Source organism: Scyliorhinus canicula, chromosome 20 (assembly GCF_902713615.1).
Source record: "Scyliorhinus canicula chromosome 20, sScyCan1.1, whole genome shotgun sequence".
Classification (NCBI taxonomy): Eukaryota; Metazoa; Chordata; class Chondrichthyes; order Carcharhiniformes; family Scyliorhinidae; genus Scyliorhinus; species Scyliorhinus canicula.
In genome coordinates this window covers 71,425,527-71,443,681 of record NC_052165.1, presented here as the reverse complement: position 1 = coordinate 71,443,681, position 18,155 = coordinate 71,425,527, and the positions used below count along the sequence as shown (strand labels likewise).

The following is an 18,155-nucleotide window of genomic DNA, read 5'->3' as shown; positions in this document are numbered from 1 at the left end:
ATGTAGGTAGCCTGAAGCAATAATGGGGGGGGCAGGTTCAGGTACGAGATTGCTGCGGAGTATGTTAGCTCACGAGCATTGCTGGAAAGGCACTTGACTTATGGACCCAGCATTTCTCACAACCCTATTACCTACTGGCTTTCCATGGCCCAGGAAAGCCAACCAGCATGAGTTCAGAATGAGAAAGACATGGCCTCCTTTGAAAACAGTTACTGGCTGAACTATCTCCTGTGAGCTGATTAGTATCCCACCCTCCCACCTAACCCACATCTGCATCTGTTAAAACAGGACTTGCCTGGTTCGTAGGTGACTTTGGCATGTTTTTTAAATTTCAAGCTGTCCATCCCAAAATGACCTGATTTGGGGGGTGGGCAGGGGGTCAGAATGACCATATTTTAATTGTTTCTCTTTTTCACAGATGCTGTCTAACCTGTTGAATATTTCCATCATTTTCTGTTTATATTTCCAGCATCCGCGGTATTTCGATTTTGATGTGAAATTATGATTTAAACGTTGCTATGTTAGGGGGCGTGTGGTCTGTGTAGGAAGTCAAATAAGACAGGGGGATATGGCGGGATTGGGGGGGGAGGAGGACAAATGACAAGCGGCATGATATGTCTTCACTTTTATACATCAATATAGAAATCTGTCTTGGAATCAAAGTGCTAACTCCTCTGCGATGAATGTAGTGTGTGGGTTTGTGAGATTGACACTTTCTAATGGAAGTATTGTAGAATCAAATGGGGGAACGATAAGGAAACCACCTGGAGTATAGTACTGAGGGAGAGGAGATCTTATTGGGCGGCACGGTGGCACAGTGGTTAGCACCAGGGACCCAGGATCGATTCCGATCTCGGGTGACTGTGGAGTTTGCACATTCTTCCCGTGGTCTGTGTGGATTTTCTCCGGGTGCTCCGGTTTCCTCCCACATCCAAGGATGTGCAGATTAGGTGGATTGGCCAGGACAAATTGCTCCTTAGTGTCCAAAGTTTAAGTGGAGTCTATGGGACCATAGAAAGCATTCTTTCTGGTTGTATCACAGCTTAGTATGGATCCTGCTCTGCTCAAGACCGCAGGAAACTACAAAAGGCCATGAAGATAGCCCAGTCCATTACGCAAACCAACCACCCAACATCGACTCTGTCTACAATTCCCACTGCCTCGGAAAGGCAGCAAGCATAATTAAGGACCCCACGCACCCCTGACATACTCTCTTCCAACTTCTCCCGTCAGGAAAAAGATACAAAAGTTTGAGGTCACGTACCAACCGACTCAAGAACAGTTTCTTCCCTGCTGCCATCAGACTTTTGAATGGACCGACCTCGTATTAAGTTGATCTTTTCTCTCCACCTTGCTATAACTGTAACATTATATTCTGCAGTCTCTCCTTCCTTCCTATGTATGGTATGCATTGTTTGTACAGCATGCAAGAAACAATACTTTTCACTGTATACTAATACATGTGACAATAATGAATCGAATCAAAAAAATTCAAAAAGGAAATGGGCGATTGGGCCTGGGTAGGGTGCTCTTTTAGAGGGTCAGTGCAGACTCGATAGGCTGAATGGCCTCCTTCTGCATTGTAGGGGTTCTCTGAAAAGCAATTCAGCGCCCAACCTCTTCTGGGGCTATTGTGGCATCAAACTGAGGCCATTGAGACTACTTTGTATGTAGCACTGCATCTTCTTGTTGACCATTTCTTTCTTTCATTTTTCCATTTCACTGGATTTGTATTGAATGTACTGGAGGCTCTATTGACTGCTGAGCTGTAAGCGTAGATGGCTCAGCCATCCATGCACTTAAAACTATTTCAACAGTGCAATTGTTAATTTAAATTGTTCAAAGTCCACAGATGTTTGAGTAGAAGTAATCTTTATATCCTGCAAAATGTAATATATTCATTTAAATGTAAAGTGTTTCTTATTTTTGGGAAGTGAATTTTGTATATAGATTCAAATTCTCAACAGTAGTGCTGACAAGTGATTTTTAAAAAGAAAGATGCTGACATTTGCTGCACTGGATTGATTAGAAGTCTGGCTGATTGAATTTGTTCCTTCTCCACCTGCCTTGCCGAGAGGGTTACTTCGGAAATGGTGGGTCCCCACCTGGACAGGCTGGTGGTTGGATCTCCACACTCCTTATGTCCTGAAGGTGGCATGGTGTGGCAGTGGATAGCACTGCTACCTAATGGCGCTGAGGTCCCAGGTTCGATCCCAGCCCCTGGTCACTGCTGTGTGAGGTCTGCACATTCTCCCCGTGTTTGCGTGGGTTCCACCACCACAATCCAAAGATGTGCAGGGTAGATGGATTGGCCACACTATATTGCCCCTTAATTGGAAAAAAAAATAATTGGGTACTCTAAATTTATAAAATTTTTTTAAAATCCACAATACTTCCACTGTTTCAGTTTGAGGGTAGAACTGTCACCTCTTGAGTCAGAAGGTCACGGGTTCAAGTTCCAGTGCAAAATGCTGGGAGAGCTCCCTGGCACCTGTTGAATGGTATCATAGGGGCTTTTACATCTGACAGAATGTCGGTTCCGGGTTTCATCCAAAGGATAACCATGCCAATAAAGGTGGTCAAAAAGTAACCCGACGCTGAAAACACCAACATAAAAATAAGATCATTATTTCGACATTTGCTTTACTGCTGTTTTAGGGGTCTTCCTGGGCCCAGGTTGCCGTCTCAGTTTCCCTACATTAGAAATGACTTCACTTCAAAAGTTCTCGATGGACTGCAAAGCACTTTGGGACATTTTTGAGGTGTGAAAAAGTGCTGTTTGAAAGAAGGTTCCTTTTCCCACAGAAAGGGGCAGGGATACAATTGGAATTATTTTGACGCACCACGTGCTGATGCTGCCACATATAGACATTTGATGTGAGCCAACATTCATTCTATTGTCTACCCTTGCTGGTGTATTTTAAAATCTGTCCTTAAAAAATAAATGATTTCAGGCTTGGGGTAAAAGATGAGGAACTAATTGGATAGCCCTTTTAAAAAGCCGGCAAAGAGAGGGGCAAGAGGCTCAATGCACCCCCCACCCTTTCCCTGCTCCTTTTAATATCAATAAACTTCAGGAGGGAGCAGAGCTGCCCATCCGAATCATTATGAACATTGGACCAAGATGGGTTCAACGCCTCCATTTCTACTGTGTGCACTCATGGCAATTCTTGTATCTTCCCTCACAGCTGCCACTCTCTCCATCCCATGGCCCACGATTACTATGAAGCCAGTGATTACCTTCCCAACTTGGCACACGACGGGGACAGAGCTGACGAGCTGGAATATGAGGTAAGGCATTTGGCAAGAGAACAAAAAATTGGCAGGATTGTTGACTCCGTCTCAAAGTATTTTTTAATGAAGCTCGAGCATCGTTAGTGGAGGCTCTCGGCAAACTTACTCTCCAAGCCAAATTGGTTGCAATTACAAAATAAGGATTCTGTAGGGCTTTTATTATTACAGTATTTGGACCACTTCCTAAACAAAATCAGCCAATATATACAATATATAAATCTAAAAGAAAACTGGGAGGCTTGGGCCCAGATTTGTGCCACAATGGAGAGCCTCATTATTCCCACCCCCCATTTACATGGGGGTGCGAATGGGGTCAGAACGTTTTGCACAGTAATGTTTTAAGGAGGCACCTGGCCATTAACTGCCTCCGCTCAAGTGGGATTTTGATGCCCTTGGAATGTGAAACCCGGTGTGGAGATTAGACCTGGCAACAGCAAGTCTGAACTTAGTGAATTTGTTTGGCTAGCCAGATTGCCCCCTTTGAGATGTAAGGTATGCTTTTGAATCTGTTCCTGGGACACCTTTGGGGGAGGTCATGTGCCCTTTGGCATTGTTTTTGGAATTGTGAAAAAGTATATAAAGCCATTGCTGTCAGGTTCATTGGAACTGTTAACAATCCTGTCAAAATCAACTGACAAAACTGTCAGAACACCTGTCAAAGGGACCTGTCAAAAGTGTCAGGAGGACCTTTCTAAACTGTCAGAAATATCAAGAGGAGCTGTCAAAGGGACCTGTTAGAAAGGGAGCTGCCAAGCTGTAAAGGCATTTAGAATTCAAGACCTTTATATATATTTTTTTTTAATATCTGGAGTGTTAAAAAAGTGCTTGCTATTTCACACTTGAAATAAATCTGAGAGCTTCAAAAACCGGGTTGCTGCTACTTGACTGATCTCACAAGCATCCATTGTCACAGTCGGATGCCTGTTATTTCACAGTTTGATAGTGGTTATAGACTCTTTGCAATGGGATTATGAATTCCAGTGCTTGTTGTTATAATTCCTCATGCACCTTTATGAATCCCTTATGGTCCCTTATGAAATGTTTGCTGTTGTAGGACTTTAATTCATTAAAGTTAGATCTTGGGCTTTTCAGAATAAGTTTTTTTTTACCCCCAGTAAAGTCTGCAATAGACACTTAGATCTTTACTTCATCTCATCTCTGCATGGGTTGTGAGGTCCGCCCATGATAGATACTGGATGAGTTGGCTGGTATGTGGGGGACATAGATTAGCATGAGTTGGCATTAGGTTGGTGTAGGTGTAATGAAGGGCTATGAGGAATGGATGGAGGGGCATAGGTTGGCATGGATGGCTGGTTCCGTAGAAGTCCTACCTTGAGGACCCAGCACGATATCCAACATTTTAAAATAAAGAATAAAATATGAAACATCTCTCCCACCAGTACACACCTCACCTCCCCACACACTCCACTTGATCCATTCATGACAACCGATGTCACCTCATGACCCGAATCCACCCTCATGGCCCTTCACCATCATTTGGAAGCCTTGCCAGTTCTTTTGCAATCGTCCAGCCCAGCTTCTCCCCACCACCTCGGATCAAAAAGGTCGGGCCCGCAGAGCCTGGATTTCTCCCGGATCTGCACACTTAACCTGGAAATGAAACCCGCTAGTGCAAAACCCACCAGTTTTAGTTCTTCCAATTGTCATGCTGGTCTTCAAGAATAGCAACATACAGTTTGGTAAGCACGCCTGCGACCTGTGTTTGCTGAGGAACATTTTAAGACATGTTGCAATCTCAGAGGAAGTTATGCGATTGCACATTAAAGTGGACTTTAACATGACAAGCTAGTTGTGGTATTGGTTCCTAATAATGAAAAAACGGGCTATTAAAGGAGAACTGAATGTCGCTCTGGTTTCTATTCAATCGCCAGTAATCGCCAGTAATCATGCTATCACAGTCATTAATTTAATATCAGCTGTGATTTTGCAGCCTGAGGCAAAATCTCCTGACTAGAATAAAGAGTGTTTGACACGGGAGTTAAATAGAAAAGTGCCCTTTTCAGGCAGAAGCCTCTTCAAATAATGGTGAATAAAACATTATACAGGAGTTCGTTCCACATCTAAAAAAGGCCTTGAACCGACAAAAAAGGGAAATGATTGTGTCCTTATGAAAGGTGAGATTTATTTTTGTCATTTTGCTGTGTGACAACTTTGAAATTGTATTTTTTTAAATAAAGAAAGACATATCTATAGCCCTTTTATAGTGCTTCACATTTTATTAATGCTGGCAATTTTGAATTCGGCGATTCACAAAGGGAAGAAAATGCCGCATTAATATGATATGAATGTTCCAGAAATAATGGACGATTGTCAGCAAGCAAATTTGTTTGCCAAAAACGCTCGCCAGATAGGTTACATTCTGTTGCCAACTGTTAATTCATCTCCTCTTCTGCCCTCCAACTCAAAAGATGTTGAGTGTGCAAAGAAGACACTCCCGACAGGCAAAAAGATGAGCAAGATAAATAGCTGTGTAAATTTGGAAAATGGAAAACCCGACCACGGCACTCCTGCACGCTTTGTCTGAGTGTGGTTGCAGATGACTGCTCCAGGAATGTAATATCTGTGTTGAACATTTTGCAGGAACGATGACAGAGTGCAGTGCAGTAAATTAAAAGACCCATTTTTTTCATTGCGTGATCCACCTGGGCGTTCATATTTCAGCTGGGTGACTGAATGAAGGGACAGGACAATGTTACAGTTATGAGATTTAGACGATTATGTTTTGGGGCTGTGTCTTTAATTTTAACGTTAAATGTAGAGGATCATGCAGCCTGTTATGAAGTCTGCCTGATCATAAGCCTGGGTGGTTTGATTGTTGGAGATCAAAGAAAGGCTGAGATTCTTTTGCCAGGAACATGCAAGGTATTAATGCTTGGAGGCAAAGGCTGGAGCCTGTGTGTTTACAATGAAGACTGTGCATCTCCAAAGACCTGGGAAAATGTTGAGAATATTGCGTTGTAAACAGTTGTACTTTAAGCTGTCCATTTAGTTTCACGATGAAAGAGATTTAGGATCTCAAGGATGGATAATTAGCATTTCTACATAAAAACAAGGTCCACATTTCCATGGGGATGGATGCAGAGAAAGCCATGGGAAAGAGTAGGTGACAGGCTTTCTGAGAAAATCACTGAATATCACGGGGTTTGGAGTCTGCCTGGACGTGGGATGAAGGGAGCAGTCAGAGGGGGCACGGTAGCACAGTGGTTAACACAGTTGCTTCACAGCTCCAGGGTCATATGTTCGATTCCCGACTTGGCACTGTCTGTGCGGAGTTTGCACTTTCTCCCCGTGTCTGCATAGGTTTCCTCCAGGTGCTCCGCTTTCCTCCCACAGTCCTACGATGTGCAGGTTACGTGGATTGGCCGTTAAATTGCCCAGAGTGCCCAAAAAGGTTGGGTTGGGTTGGGTGGGGGTACTGGGGTGGGGGTGTGTGCTTGGGTAGGGTGCTCTTTCCAAGAGCCAGTGCAGACTCGATGGGTCGAATGGCCTCCTTCTGCACTGCTAATTCTTTGATTCTCGATTCTATGCCAAAAAAGTCTCTCCAGTTTGCCAGGCTAAACAGCTGACTTGTAATGCAGTACAAGACCAGCAGCGCGGGTTCAATTCCGGTATCGGCCTCCCTGAACAGGCGCCGGAATGTGGCGACTAGGGGCTTTTCACAGTAACTTCATTGAAGCTTACTTGTTACAATAAGCAATTATTATATTATGCAGGAATATGTGGAAGCTCACACTCAGATTGAACAGATAAGTAGGGAGTAGAAACAAGGCTGGAAGAGTTAACCTAGCTTGGGTTAGAGGGAGAATCTTTAGGAAAAAAACTCACCGTGGAAAGTGAAAGCAGTTTTAAAATTGTAAGTTTCAGGCTATGAAAAGAAAAGAACATAAATAAACCCTTGGGAACTAACAATCACTTTGAATTGATTTTACTTGAATGCCTATGTAAATTACAGTGTCAAGTATATCTGTAAGATGTGTTCTCTCAATTATGCTAAGAATATCGAGTGGGTGTTGTCCGTTCTCTGGTTTAGAATACGTTCCTACAAAGATGGCGTTTAGCTAATAATGTGTTTAGTTATTTGTTACAGTAAACATCTTAAAATGTGAACTCTTGACGTGTCATTCTTTCAGCTATTAACTGGAATTTCTACTTTATTTCCAAAAGTTATTGGTCTCACCTAGGATCATGACAACAATTACAAGCGTGAGAATTTATTGCCTAAGCTGGCAATTATTTATATTGGAAGATTACTGTCCGCATTTTATTGACAAGTTATCAAAGCCAACAATTCTTGTATTGACTAAGATAGGCAACAGGCAAGTAGAGCAGTGGTGTGGAGGGGTTGGTTGGAACTTAACTTCCAACTTATACTGATACATACAGGAATATTCAGCATCTGTCTTCATTTGTTTGCCCTAACTTTTTACATTCAGTCTTTCAGGCAAAGATGATTTTCTTCTTCCATTCCCCCTTTTTATTTTACCTCCTGAAGGTAACGTTGCCTTCACAGTCTTTCGTATTTTTCATTGGTTCATGGAGTTGGATTCCTACAAAGTTAAATCAATTTGCATTCTTGAGGTTGAAAACAGGCTATTTATTTTGGAGAGTTCAGAATGGATGCTCTGTTGACGGAAAGAGAGAGGAGAAGCTTTGTTTCTGTGGCCTGTGGGGAGTGTGCAGCTAGATGCGGTGTCACTATTCTAAGCCCTTTGGAAGAGGCAATTAATGCTTATCCAGCTCAGCGGTGTACACACTTCCTCCCCCAACTTGTCAAGACCAAACAACTTCCCTAACACACACAGCTTCTACTTCACAAATTTTCCATCAGATGTATCCTCTACACTGCGAGTGAGAGGAGAGGGGAGCTACTTGCTATTTTGTTTCATGTACCAAAGGCAGTACTTATGCAGCATATACCTGTCTCAAGTTTCAAAAGTAATTGTTTCATTGTTTTGCATCGTTGTGTTTTCATTCCATCATGAGAACGATTGAGCATTGTTGCAGCAGAACCTGAAGCACAAGCAGTTCACCCATTAACGTTGCGATTTGACTCAATAGGTTGCATTTCTGTATGGAAGTCGCCAGAGTTCCAGAGGACAATAGGCTGCTTTCCCCTTTGAGGGGAAGAGCTGACTGGTGGCGATTAACCTGAGGGTCACCACACCTCAGGCGAGGGACAAGGTTGAGAAAGTGGGGCCTTCATTGGTAACCGCAGCCAATATGGGAATTCATAGGCGTTACAGTGCAGAAGGAAGCCATTCGGCCCATCGAGTCTGCACCAGCCCTTGGAAAGAGCACCCTACTTAAGTCCACGCCACCACCCTATCCCCGTAATCCAGTAACCCCACCTAACCTTTTGGACACTAAGGGGCAATTTAGCATGGCCAATCCACCTAACCTTCACATCTCTGGACTGTGGGAGGAAACTGGAGCACCCGGAGGAAACCCACGCAGACATGAGGGAAAGTGCAAACTCCACACAGTCACCCGAGGCCAGAATTGAACCTGGGACCATGGAGCTGTGAGGCAGCAGTGCTAACCACTGTGCCACCATGCTGCCACACTGTTGCTGTTGCTGTGCATCACAAATCAGCTGTTCAGCAAACTGAGCTAACCGACCTCCCGGCATTTCTGCATAATAGTTTAGCAAATATTGAATGAACATAGAACATTACAGCGCAGTACAGGCCCTTCGGCCCTCGATGTTGCGCCGACTTGTGAAACCACTCTAAAGCCCATCTACACTATTCCCTTATCATCCATATGTTTATCCAATGACCATTTAAATGCCCTTAATGTTGGTGAGTCCCCTACTGTTGCAGGCAGGGGATTCCACGCCCTTACTACTCTGAGTAAAGAAACTACCTCTGACATCTGTCCTATATCTATCTCCCCTCAATTTAAAGCTGTGTCCCCTCTTGTGAGTCATCACCATCCGAGGAAAAAGGCTCTCACTGAACACCCTATCTAATCCCTGATCATCTTGTATGCCTCAATTAACTCACCTCTTAACCTTCTTCTCTCTAACGAAAACAGCCTCACGTCCCTCAGCCTTCCCTCATAAGATCTTCCCCCCCATACCAGGCAACGTCCTGGTAAATCTCCTCTGCACCCTTTCCAATGCTTCCACATCCTTCCTACATTGCAGCAACCTGAACTGCACGCAATACTCCAAATGCGGCTGCACCAGAGTTTTGTACAGCTGCAACATGACCTCATGGCTCTGAAACTCAATCCCTCTACCAATAAAAGCTAACATACCTCACGGGGCCTCACGGTAGCATGGTGGTTAGCATCAATGCTTCACAGCTCCAGGGTCCCAGGTTCGATTCCCGGCTGGGTCACTGTCTGTGTGGAGTCTGCACGTCCTCCCTGTGTGTGCGTGGGTTTCCTCCGGGTGCTCCGGTTTCCTCCCACAGTCCAAAGATGTGCGGGTTAGGTGGATTGGCCATGCTAAATTGCCCGTAGTGTAATGTTAATGGGGGGATTGTTGGGTTACGGGTATACGGGTTACGTGGGTTTAAGTAGGGTGATCATTGCTCGGCACAACATCGAGGGCCGAAGGGCCTGTTCTGTGCTGTACTGTTCTATGTTCTATGTTCTATACCACACGCCTTCCTAACAACCCTATCAACCTGGGTGGCAACTTTCAGGGATCTATGTACATGGACACCGAGATCTCTCTGCTCATCCACACTGCCAAGAATCTTACCATTAGCCCAGTAGCACCTTTGCAGTGCGTGCCAAGCTGGCACTGTTAGGGTGCCAACTAGCAGTGCCAGGGTGCCCAGCTGGCACCAGCAGTGCCAGGGTACCATCCTACCAAGAGGGCATGCACCTGGGGGTCTCCAATCCCCTGGAACGTACCCATATGTGCTGTTCTGTCTGGTCCCTGTTTGCGGAGACCAGCACTGAACAGCGCTCATCCGAGATCTCCAAGGTGAGGGGGTTAGATCTTGTGAACGCATATTAGAGTGAGATTCATTCCAATATGCAGATTTTGCGGGAAGCGTTAGATCTCTCGAGGCGTGGCAAACCGGGTAGATTCTGGAAGTGGGATTTCCTGGCATCTACCAATCGTATTACGCCACGCTACTTTTCCGGCGCAGTGCGAATGGTAGAGCCCGCCTATAGTGTTTCAGCTTGGTAAGATGATTTAGTTAATGGGAGGTGACAAGGGCTGAAGCAGTCAAGTGTTGAGGTTTCAGTTTAGGTTTTAGATTGGGATCAAACAAAAGTCAAACATCCGTTCTCGATACAATTCAGTTAAAGATCCGTCTGTCGACAGACTAGAAATTTCTTCCCATACAGTTCAGAGTTTTCTTTGGGAACTGGAAGTCAAGCTTTTGAAAGTAGTTTTCTGAGGACTTCAGCTAGCGATCCTGTATTGTTTTGACAGGGTCAGGTCTCTTTCTCGAAAGCAGTGTCAAAAGACTTCTCTGTTTCAAAGTGACGTTTCAAGACATCTCTTTGCAGCAAGTATTCCTGAGTGCTAACCATATTTAAAAGTGGATTGAGAGCTGAGATGGTTTTGTTGTTTGAATGGAAGTAAAGATAGTAGTTAAGGGTGTTACTGTATTGATTAGCATTGTTTAAGGGGTAATTGTAAGCTATTCTCCTGTGTGATGTTAAAGATATTTTAATACCGGGCGGCACAGTGGTGCCGTGGTTAGCACTGCTGCCTCACAGTTGCTCAGGATCTGGGTTCAATCCCGGCCCAGGGCCACTGTGCGTGTGGAGTTTGCACATTCTCCCCGTGTCTGCGTGGATCTCACCCCCACAACCCAAAAGATGTCCAGGGCAGGTGGATTAGCCATGCTAAATTGCCTCTTAATTGGAAAATAAAATTGAAGCTATTTTAATACTTTAGTAATAAAGTTTGTATTAATATAGCATATCCCGATTTTACGTGAAATCACTCTGGAGTGAGTTATCCTTCCCTCATAGTCTTACAAAATTAAAATAAAACATTGGGGTTTCTGTCCAGTATCCTAGCAACTTTTGGAATCTGGTCCGGTATCATAATACCTATACCTGACTGTTCAGCCCCCCCTGTTTGTGACACTGTACCCTCGCAGTACTGTCTTCCTGGTGTCTGTCACACTGCACCCTGTCTGTTCCCTCCTCCTGGTGTCTGTGACACTGTACCCTGTCTGTTCCCTCCCCCTGGTGCTGTGGCACTGTACCCTGCCTCTTCCCTCCTCCTGGTGCTATGGCACTGTACCCTGGCTATACTGTCCCCCTGGTGCTGTGGCACTATACCCTGTCTCTTCCCTCCTCCTGGTGCTGTGGCACTGTACCCTGGCTATACTGTCCCCTTGGTGCTGTGGCACTGTACCCTGGCTATACTGTCCCCCTGGTGCTGTGGCACTGCCCTGTCTGTTCAGTCCCCTTGATGTCTGTGGTACTGTACACTCGCTATATCATCCTCCAGGTGCCTGTGGCACTGTACCCTGGCTGTAATGTCCCCCAGGTGTCTGTGAGTTGCACCCTGGCTGTAGAGTGCACTTAGTATTTATGGCTTTTACCCTGGCATACAGTTGTCCTGGTGTCTCCCGCTCTACCCTCCTCCCTGTGTCTGTGGCACTGTACCCTGACTGTACACTACACTCGGTGTCGGTGGCATTGTACTCTAACTATACCCTCCTCCTGGTATCTTGGCAGTGCACGGTGGCTGTATGACCCCCGGTGTCTGTGGCATTGTATCATGGCTATACAATCTACTGGTGTCTGTGGTACTGTACCTGGCTGTAAAGTTCTCCTGCTGCATATAGCGCTGTATCGTACTCCTGGTATCTGTGGCACTGTGTCTGGCTGAACTCTATTCCTGATGTCTTTGCATTGCTGTACCCCCCCCCCCCCCCCCCCCCCCCCCCCCCGGCTATCTGTGGCACTGCACCCTGGCTGTACTGTCCCCTGGTGTCTGTGGCACTGTACCTGGCTGTAAAGTTCTCCTGCTGCATATAGCGCTGTATCCTACTCCTGGTGTCTGTGGCACTGTACCTGGCTTTTCCTGATGTCTTTGCATTGCTGTACACCCCCCCCCCCCCCCGCCCTGCTATCTGTGGCACTGCACCCTGGTTGTACTATCCCCCTGGGATCTGTCATTGTAACCCGGGCATAAGTTAAAGGTGAAGGGGAAAAAATAGAAAGGAGTCGATTGGCAGGTGGCCACGCTTACTGAGTATTGCTGTGCATTTCAGAGCTAACTGTTTTCCGGACTGTATTTGAGAACCTAGTTTCTTGGTTTTGAGCCGGTACAGAGCTTGGGTGGTGGGGGAGGCGAGGCTGGGTGGTGGGGGAGGCGAGGCTGGGTGGTGGGGGAGGCGAGGCTGGGTGGTGGGGAAGGCAGGTAAATTGAAGGGATCAGTGATATTCACTGGATTTCTGGAATTTCTTTTCTGTGTAATTTCAGCCACGGTCGTGGTCACTGAGTTTATTCAGATCAAACTGAAGAAACCGTATGTAATGTCAGTGTTTTGAGCTAAAGGGTTAGAGCTGGAAAGCTTGATGTCAACTACCATTTAGTGAGTCAGATCTCAAGGCTTTGTACAAATTTGGGCTGCACAGTGGTTAGCACTGTTGCTTCACAATTCCAGAGTCCCGTGTTCGAATCCCTCCTTGGCTGACTGTCTGTGTGGAGTCCGCATGTTCTGCCTGTGTCTACGTGGGTTTCCTCCGGTTTCCTCCCACAAGTCCCAAAAGACGTGCTGTTAGGTGAATTGGACATTCTGAATTCTCCCTCCGTGTACCCAAACAGGCGCCGGAATGTGGCAACGAGGGGCTTTACAGAGTAACTTCATTGCAGTGTTAATGTAAGCCTACTTGTGACGATAAAGATTATTATTATTATTTGGAATGACAGTCTATTTACTGGCACCACTTCAAGATAGTGATGGGCTTGGTCTGATTATCTTTGAGGGGCTTGGATACACCACCAGGGAGGACAGATAATACAAAGCTTGGAAATTAAAACCCTGAACACTGTATGCACATGGAAAGAAACTAATGAGTTTGGGAGAGAATAAGACTGAATAAAATGTGAGGGTTACGTGGATTAGCCACAAAAATTGCTCCTTAGTTTTCAAAGTTTCAACGGGGTTAAGGTGATAGGGAAGGGTAGTGGGCCTAGGTAGAGTGCTCTTTCAGAGGGTCACTACAGACCTGATGGGCCGAATGGCATCCTTCAGCTGTCGGGATTCTATGGCCGCAATGTACCCGAATGGAGACAGTTCGGTCGCGCGCAAGATTAGCCGGGTGTTTCCAGGTGCTCGGAGCGCCGAGTAAATCCCTGCTATCTAACATCCATCTGGTAGATCAGGGGCCTCGGCAAAGAACTCGTGGATGAGGCCGCACGGTAGCATAGTGGTTAGCATCAATGCTTCACAGCTCCAGGGTCCCAGGTTCGGTTCCCGGCTGGGTCACTGTCTGTGTGGAGTCTGCACGTCCTCCCCGTGTGTGCGTGGGTTTCCTCCGGGTGCTCCGGTTTCCTCCCACAGTCCAAAGATGTGCGGGTTAGGTGGATTGGCCATGCTAAATTGCCCGTAGTGTTCTAAAAAGTAAGGTTAAGGGGGAGTTGTTGGGTTACGGGTATAGGGTGGATACGTGAGTTTGAGTAGGGTGATCATTGCTCGGCACAACATCGAGGGCCGAAGGGCCTGTTCTGTGCTGTACTGTTCTAAATTCTAAATTCTAAATTTAGCCCTTTTTTTCTGCACTGAGGAGCTCCCCTCGCTCGAACTCTTCAGTGCAGCAAGAGATTGGGACGCCATTTAAAAATGCCCCTAATGCGATCCCACCAAACACTATAAGTGGGTCCCCAGTTTCCAGCCCCAAACATCCGATCAATGCCATGCAAACTGTGCCACCATGGCACCTTGGCAGTGCTAGGCTAAAACCATGTGGCACTGCCAGGGTACCACCCTGCCCAGTGGGCCTGCACCTGGGGGCCTCCAATTCCCTGGGAGACTCTCACAAGTGCCGTTCTGTCTGGTCCCCATGTGGAGACCAAAACTGAACAGTGCTCTCCAAAGTCGATCGCACGCCTTGGTTAGATCTCAAGAGCGCATATTAGAGTGAGACTAGCTGTCTCACTCTCATATGCAAATTTGCCTGAAAGTGATCCCGCCTACAATGGGCGGGACTGTGATGTCTCATGAGACCGCGTTAGATCTCACGAGGCATGGTGAGCCGAGTAGATTTGGAAAGTGGGATCTCCTGCCGGTTGCGTTGTGCTGCGCTGCATTTCGGGCTCAACGAGGCCGGTAGATCCCGCCCTACGATTCTAAGACTTGGGTTCAACACAGTGAGGTTAGGAACATAGGAGCAGGAGTAGGCCATTTAACCCGTCCACCATTCAATTAGATCATGATGTGGAGATGCCGGCATTGGACTGGGGTATACCTCTCCAGTCACCTGAAGAAGGAGCTGCGCTCCGAAAGCTCGTGTTTGAAACAAACCTGTTGGACTTTCACCTGGTGTTGTAAGACTTCTTACTGCATTTAGATCATGGCTGACTGTCTTCCCCAAAGCCACTTTCCTGCGCTATCAGCATATCCCTTGATATCAATAGTCTCTAGAAATTTATCAGTTGCCATCTTGAGCATGCTCAATGACTGACCTTGCACAGCCCTCTGGGGTAGAGATTCCCAAAGATTCACCACTACCGTCGCAGTAGAAGAAATTCCTCCTCACCTTAGTCTTAAATTGCCTGTCCCTTAATTTAAGGATTTAAGAATAGCATGTAAGAGAGTGGGTGGAGGCTTTGGGATAACAATGCACAGAGAGACACTGCACATAGAAGGATCAATAAATTAGAGAGACATTGGAACGATTGGATAGAGGGAAAGGCAGGTCAGAAGCTAAAGGTGGGACTAGGATTGCAGGGTGCACAGCGAGCTCTAGCTTCTACCCTTAAGCGAGCAGGCGTCTTGAACATTTGTCAGAATGAATCTTGCCTTTGTCCTCCGCGACGAACACTGTCGTGTGCTTTGATTTTCTGAAGTTCGAAGTGAAACCAGGCTCTTTTTAAAAAATAGTTTTAATTTATTTTTTGAGCCTTTTGTGTTTGTTCACAGAAGAGGTAAGCCATCCTTCATGAATAGCCTTGGATCGTTATCAGGATGATACCTGGCGCAACGTGGAGATTAAGACGAATCAGTCGAATTAATCGTCAATGATCTGCTTTGCCCAAATAAAAGGAGCAATTTAAAGCCAAAGGAAATAGAAAAGCCCGTTAATTTGCAGGGCCCGGTGACTCAGGGCCGCAAAGAAAAGCAGCCCACCCACTGGTTAATTGTACAAAGTGGCTGGATAAAGGGTTGCATTGTGTTGCTGGAATGTTTATGTTCTGTAAATTATGCCTGTGTTTACAGTCGCTCTCGGTATAATGCTGACATTCAAGGCACCTGTGACAGTTGTCATCCATAGCTGTCACCGGTAATGAATTTCCCAATTTACTTCCCTGCTTCTCACCCCCTGGTATGTGTCACCAGCTGGGGGAGGGTTGGGGGGTGGAAGGAGGCAAGTGACAGGCAGGCCGCATGAACAAATATGCCAGAGTGCTCCAAATATATTTCTTTTCAGGACTTGTTAAGGAGAGATTTAAGAGTCGGAAATTCCCAGCGCGTGTGTGGGTTTTCTGTTTTGCGCTGTTCACCGGGAAACGAGGATGGAGTGAGATTGCCGGACGGGTCTGCAGGATTTCCTCTGTGGTTCGCTTTGTCTTTCCCGGCGAGGGCAGAAAATTAAAACTCCCGAGCATGTTTGAGTTAACAACAGCATTCCATCACTCGTCAGGGGGCTCTGTCTGCTTGACAGCATGATGCGTGTGCCGTTTCGAGACGTTTGGCGTTGTGCTTCCTATCCCAGTGGAAGTGCAGTCACTTTCTCTTTCCCCTTCCTCCCTTAGCCTCTCCATTCCCATTCTTCTTCTTTATATCCTGACTCTTTCATCAGTTTCTTTCGCTCTTCCCCTCCTTCAACCTCTCTTTCCGTTCCCTTTTCCTTTCGTCCTTTATTTTTTCTTTACTCCCCTTTTTCCCCTCCCCTGCATGCCATTCCGTCCCCCTTTCCGTCTCCTTTTTTTTTAGCTCTCTTTCCTCTCCTCGCTCCTTTCCTTTCCCTTTTTTTATTTACCTCCTTTCTGCTCTCCCTCTTTGTCTCCCAGTTCCTTTCTTAGCCTCTGGTCTTTGTCCTTTTCTCATTCATTCCCTTCCCTTTGCTCTGGACTAATTACAGGAAATGATGTTCCCTGCATGATGTGCAGTGACATTATAAAGCGGGAGCTTTCTCTCCATCTTCTACACTGCCTATCCCTGGATGGAACAATTCAGCAGTGGCGTGCAGTTTTACACTTTGCTTTTGTTACACGTCGACACAATCTTCAACATGTCAAATTAAATGAATACATCTGCTTATGGCTGATTTATATTCAAATTTGTTTTTGTCACTCTATAGACAGAGTCTGGGTTGTAATGGCTTTGTGATTGCTAGGATAACGTTTCTGTCATATCACACCCTGCCTAATAGACTGGGGAAACTCAGTTTTAATTATGATTCTAGATACATCCATCAAAAGTCCTGTGATGTGGGCCAGCTCGTATATGAGTGAAAGAGCTGTCCAAAACTCCTCATCTGCTTGAAGTGCAGGCAATGAGACAGAGAATGGGTCGAGAGACTGTCATGTGTGGTGGCTTGTTGGTCAACCCCAACCTCTAAACTGACTGAGCAAAAATCCATTTCCAAGAGTTTTAGCCAAATAAAATTGCATTGAAATAGTAATCGTGGGAAAGAGCAGGTTGTGTTGGGTTGAAAAACGGGTTTTGCTTTTAACCTGGCACCCCCCCCCCACTTTGCTCTTGAAGGTGCATTCAGCTTCAATAGTTCCACAGAACTCAATACCTGTCCCTATACAGGACGCCAATTTTATTTACCCAATTACAACAGTGACTATGCTTAAAAAATAGGTCATTGTCTGTAAAAACCCTTTGGAGCCTGTTGAGGAGTCAAAGAGGATGTTGAAATGCAAGCTTGTTGTTTTTTTCCCTTGGGTGAACTCCGACAGGAAGCACCTTCAGCCTATTCGCCCGAGGCAGCACCATGTGAACGTATGGATTTGATGCAGGAGGGGGCCACTCTGCCCCTCTAGGCTGTCCCGCCATTCAATAAGGTCATGGCTGATTTGATTGTAACCTCAACCCCACATTGCTGCCTACCCACAGTAACCTTTCATCCCTTTGCTTATCAAGAACCTATCCACCGCTGCCTTAAAAACATTCCTGATGTGGAGATGCCGGTGTTGGACTGGGGCTAGCACAGTAAGAAGTCTTACAACACCAGGTTAAAGTCCAACAGGTTTGTTTCAAATCACTAGCTTTCAGAGCACTGCTCCTTCCTCAGGCGAATCAGCAAATGACTTGAAACAAACCTGTTGGACTTTAACCTGGTGTTGTAAGACTTCTTAAATATATTCAAAGACTCTGCCTCCATCACCTTCATAGGAAGAGAGTTCCAAAGACCCATGGCCCTTGGAGAAAATAAATTTTCCTCACGTCTGTCTTAAATGGACAAGCCCTTATTTTAAATGGTGACATATAATTCTGGATCCTCCCAAAAGAGGGAAGATGCTTTCTATATTCACTCTGTCAAGACCCCTAAGAATCTTATATGGTTCAATCAAGTAGCCTTTTACTCTTCTGACCTTCAGCGGATGCAATTCATAACTTAATCATATCATGTACTAGCTAACACAAATACACATGCATATACAAGCACACGGCCGAGGCTAACATGTGAGGAATGGACGACTTGGACAGGGCACTGAAAGGGTTTTGATGTTT

General features: G+C 45.8%; 1 protein-coding gene across 4 annotated transcripts in view; it reads left to right on the top strand.

Moving 5' to 3' along the window:
- The window catches only part of pdzrn4 (PDZ domain containing ring finger 4), a 578,179-nt gene that overhangs the window by 504,185 nt on the left and 55,839 nt on the right, over nucleotides 1-18,155 (top strand). For all 4 annotated transcript variants that reach the window (XM_038780405.1, XM_038780406.1, XM_038780407.1 and 1 more), the window contains one exon: nucleotides 3,189-3,291. In XM_038780405.1, coding sequence (XP_038636333.1) covers nucleotides 3,189-3,291 — 103 coding nt within the window. The remainder of the gene's footprint in view (nucleotides 1-3,188; nucleotides 3,292-18,155) is intronic.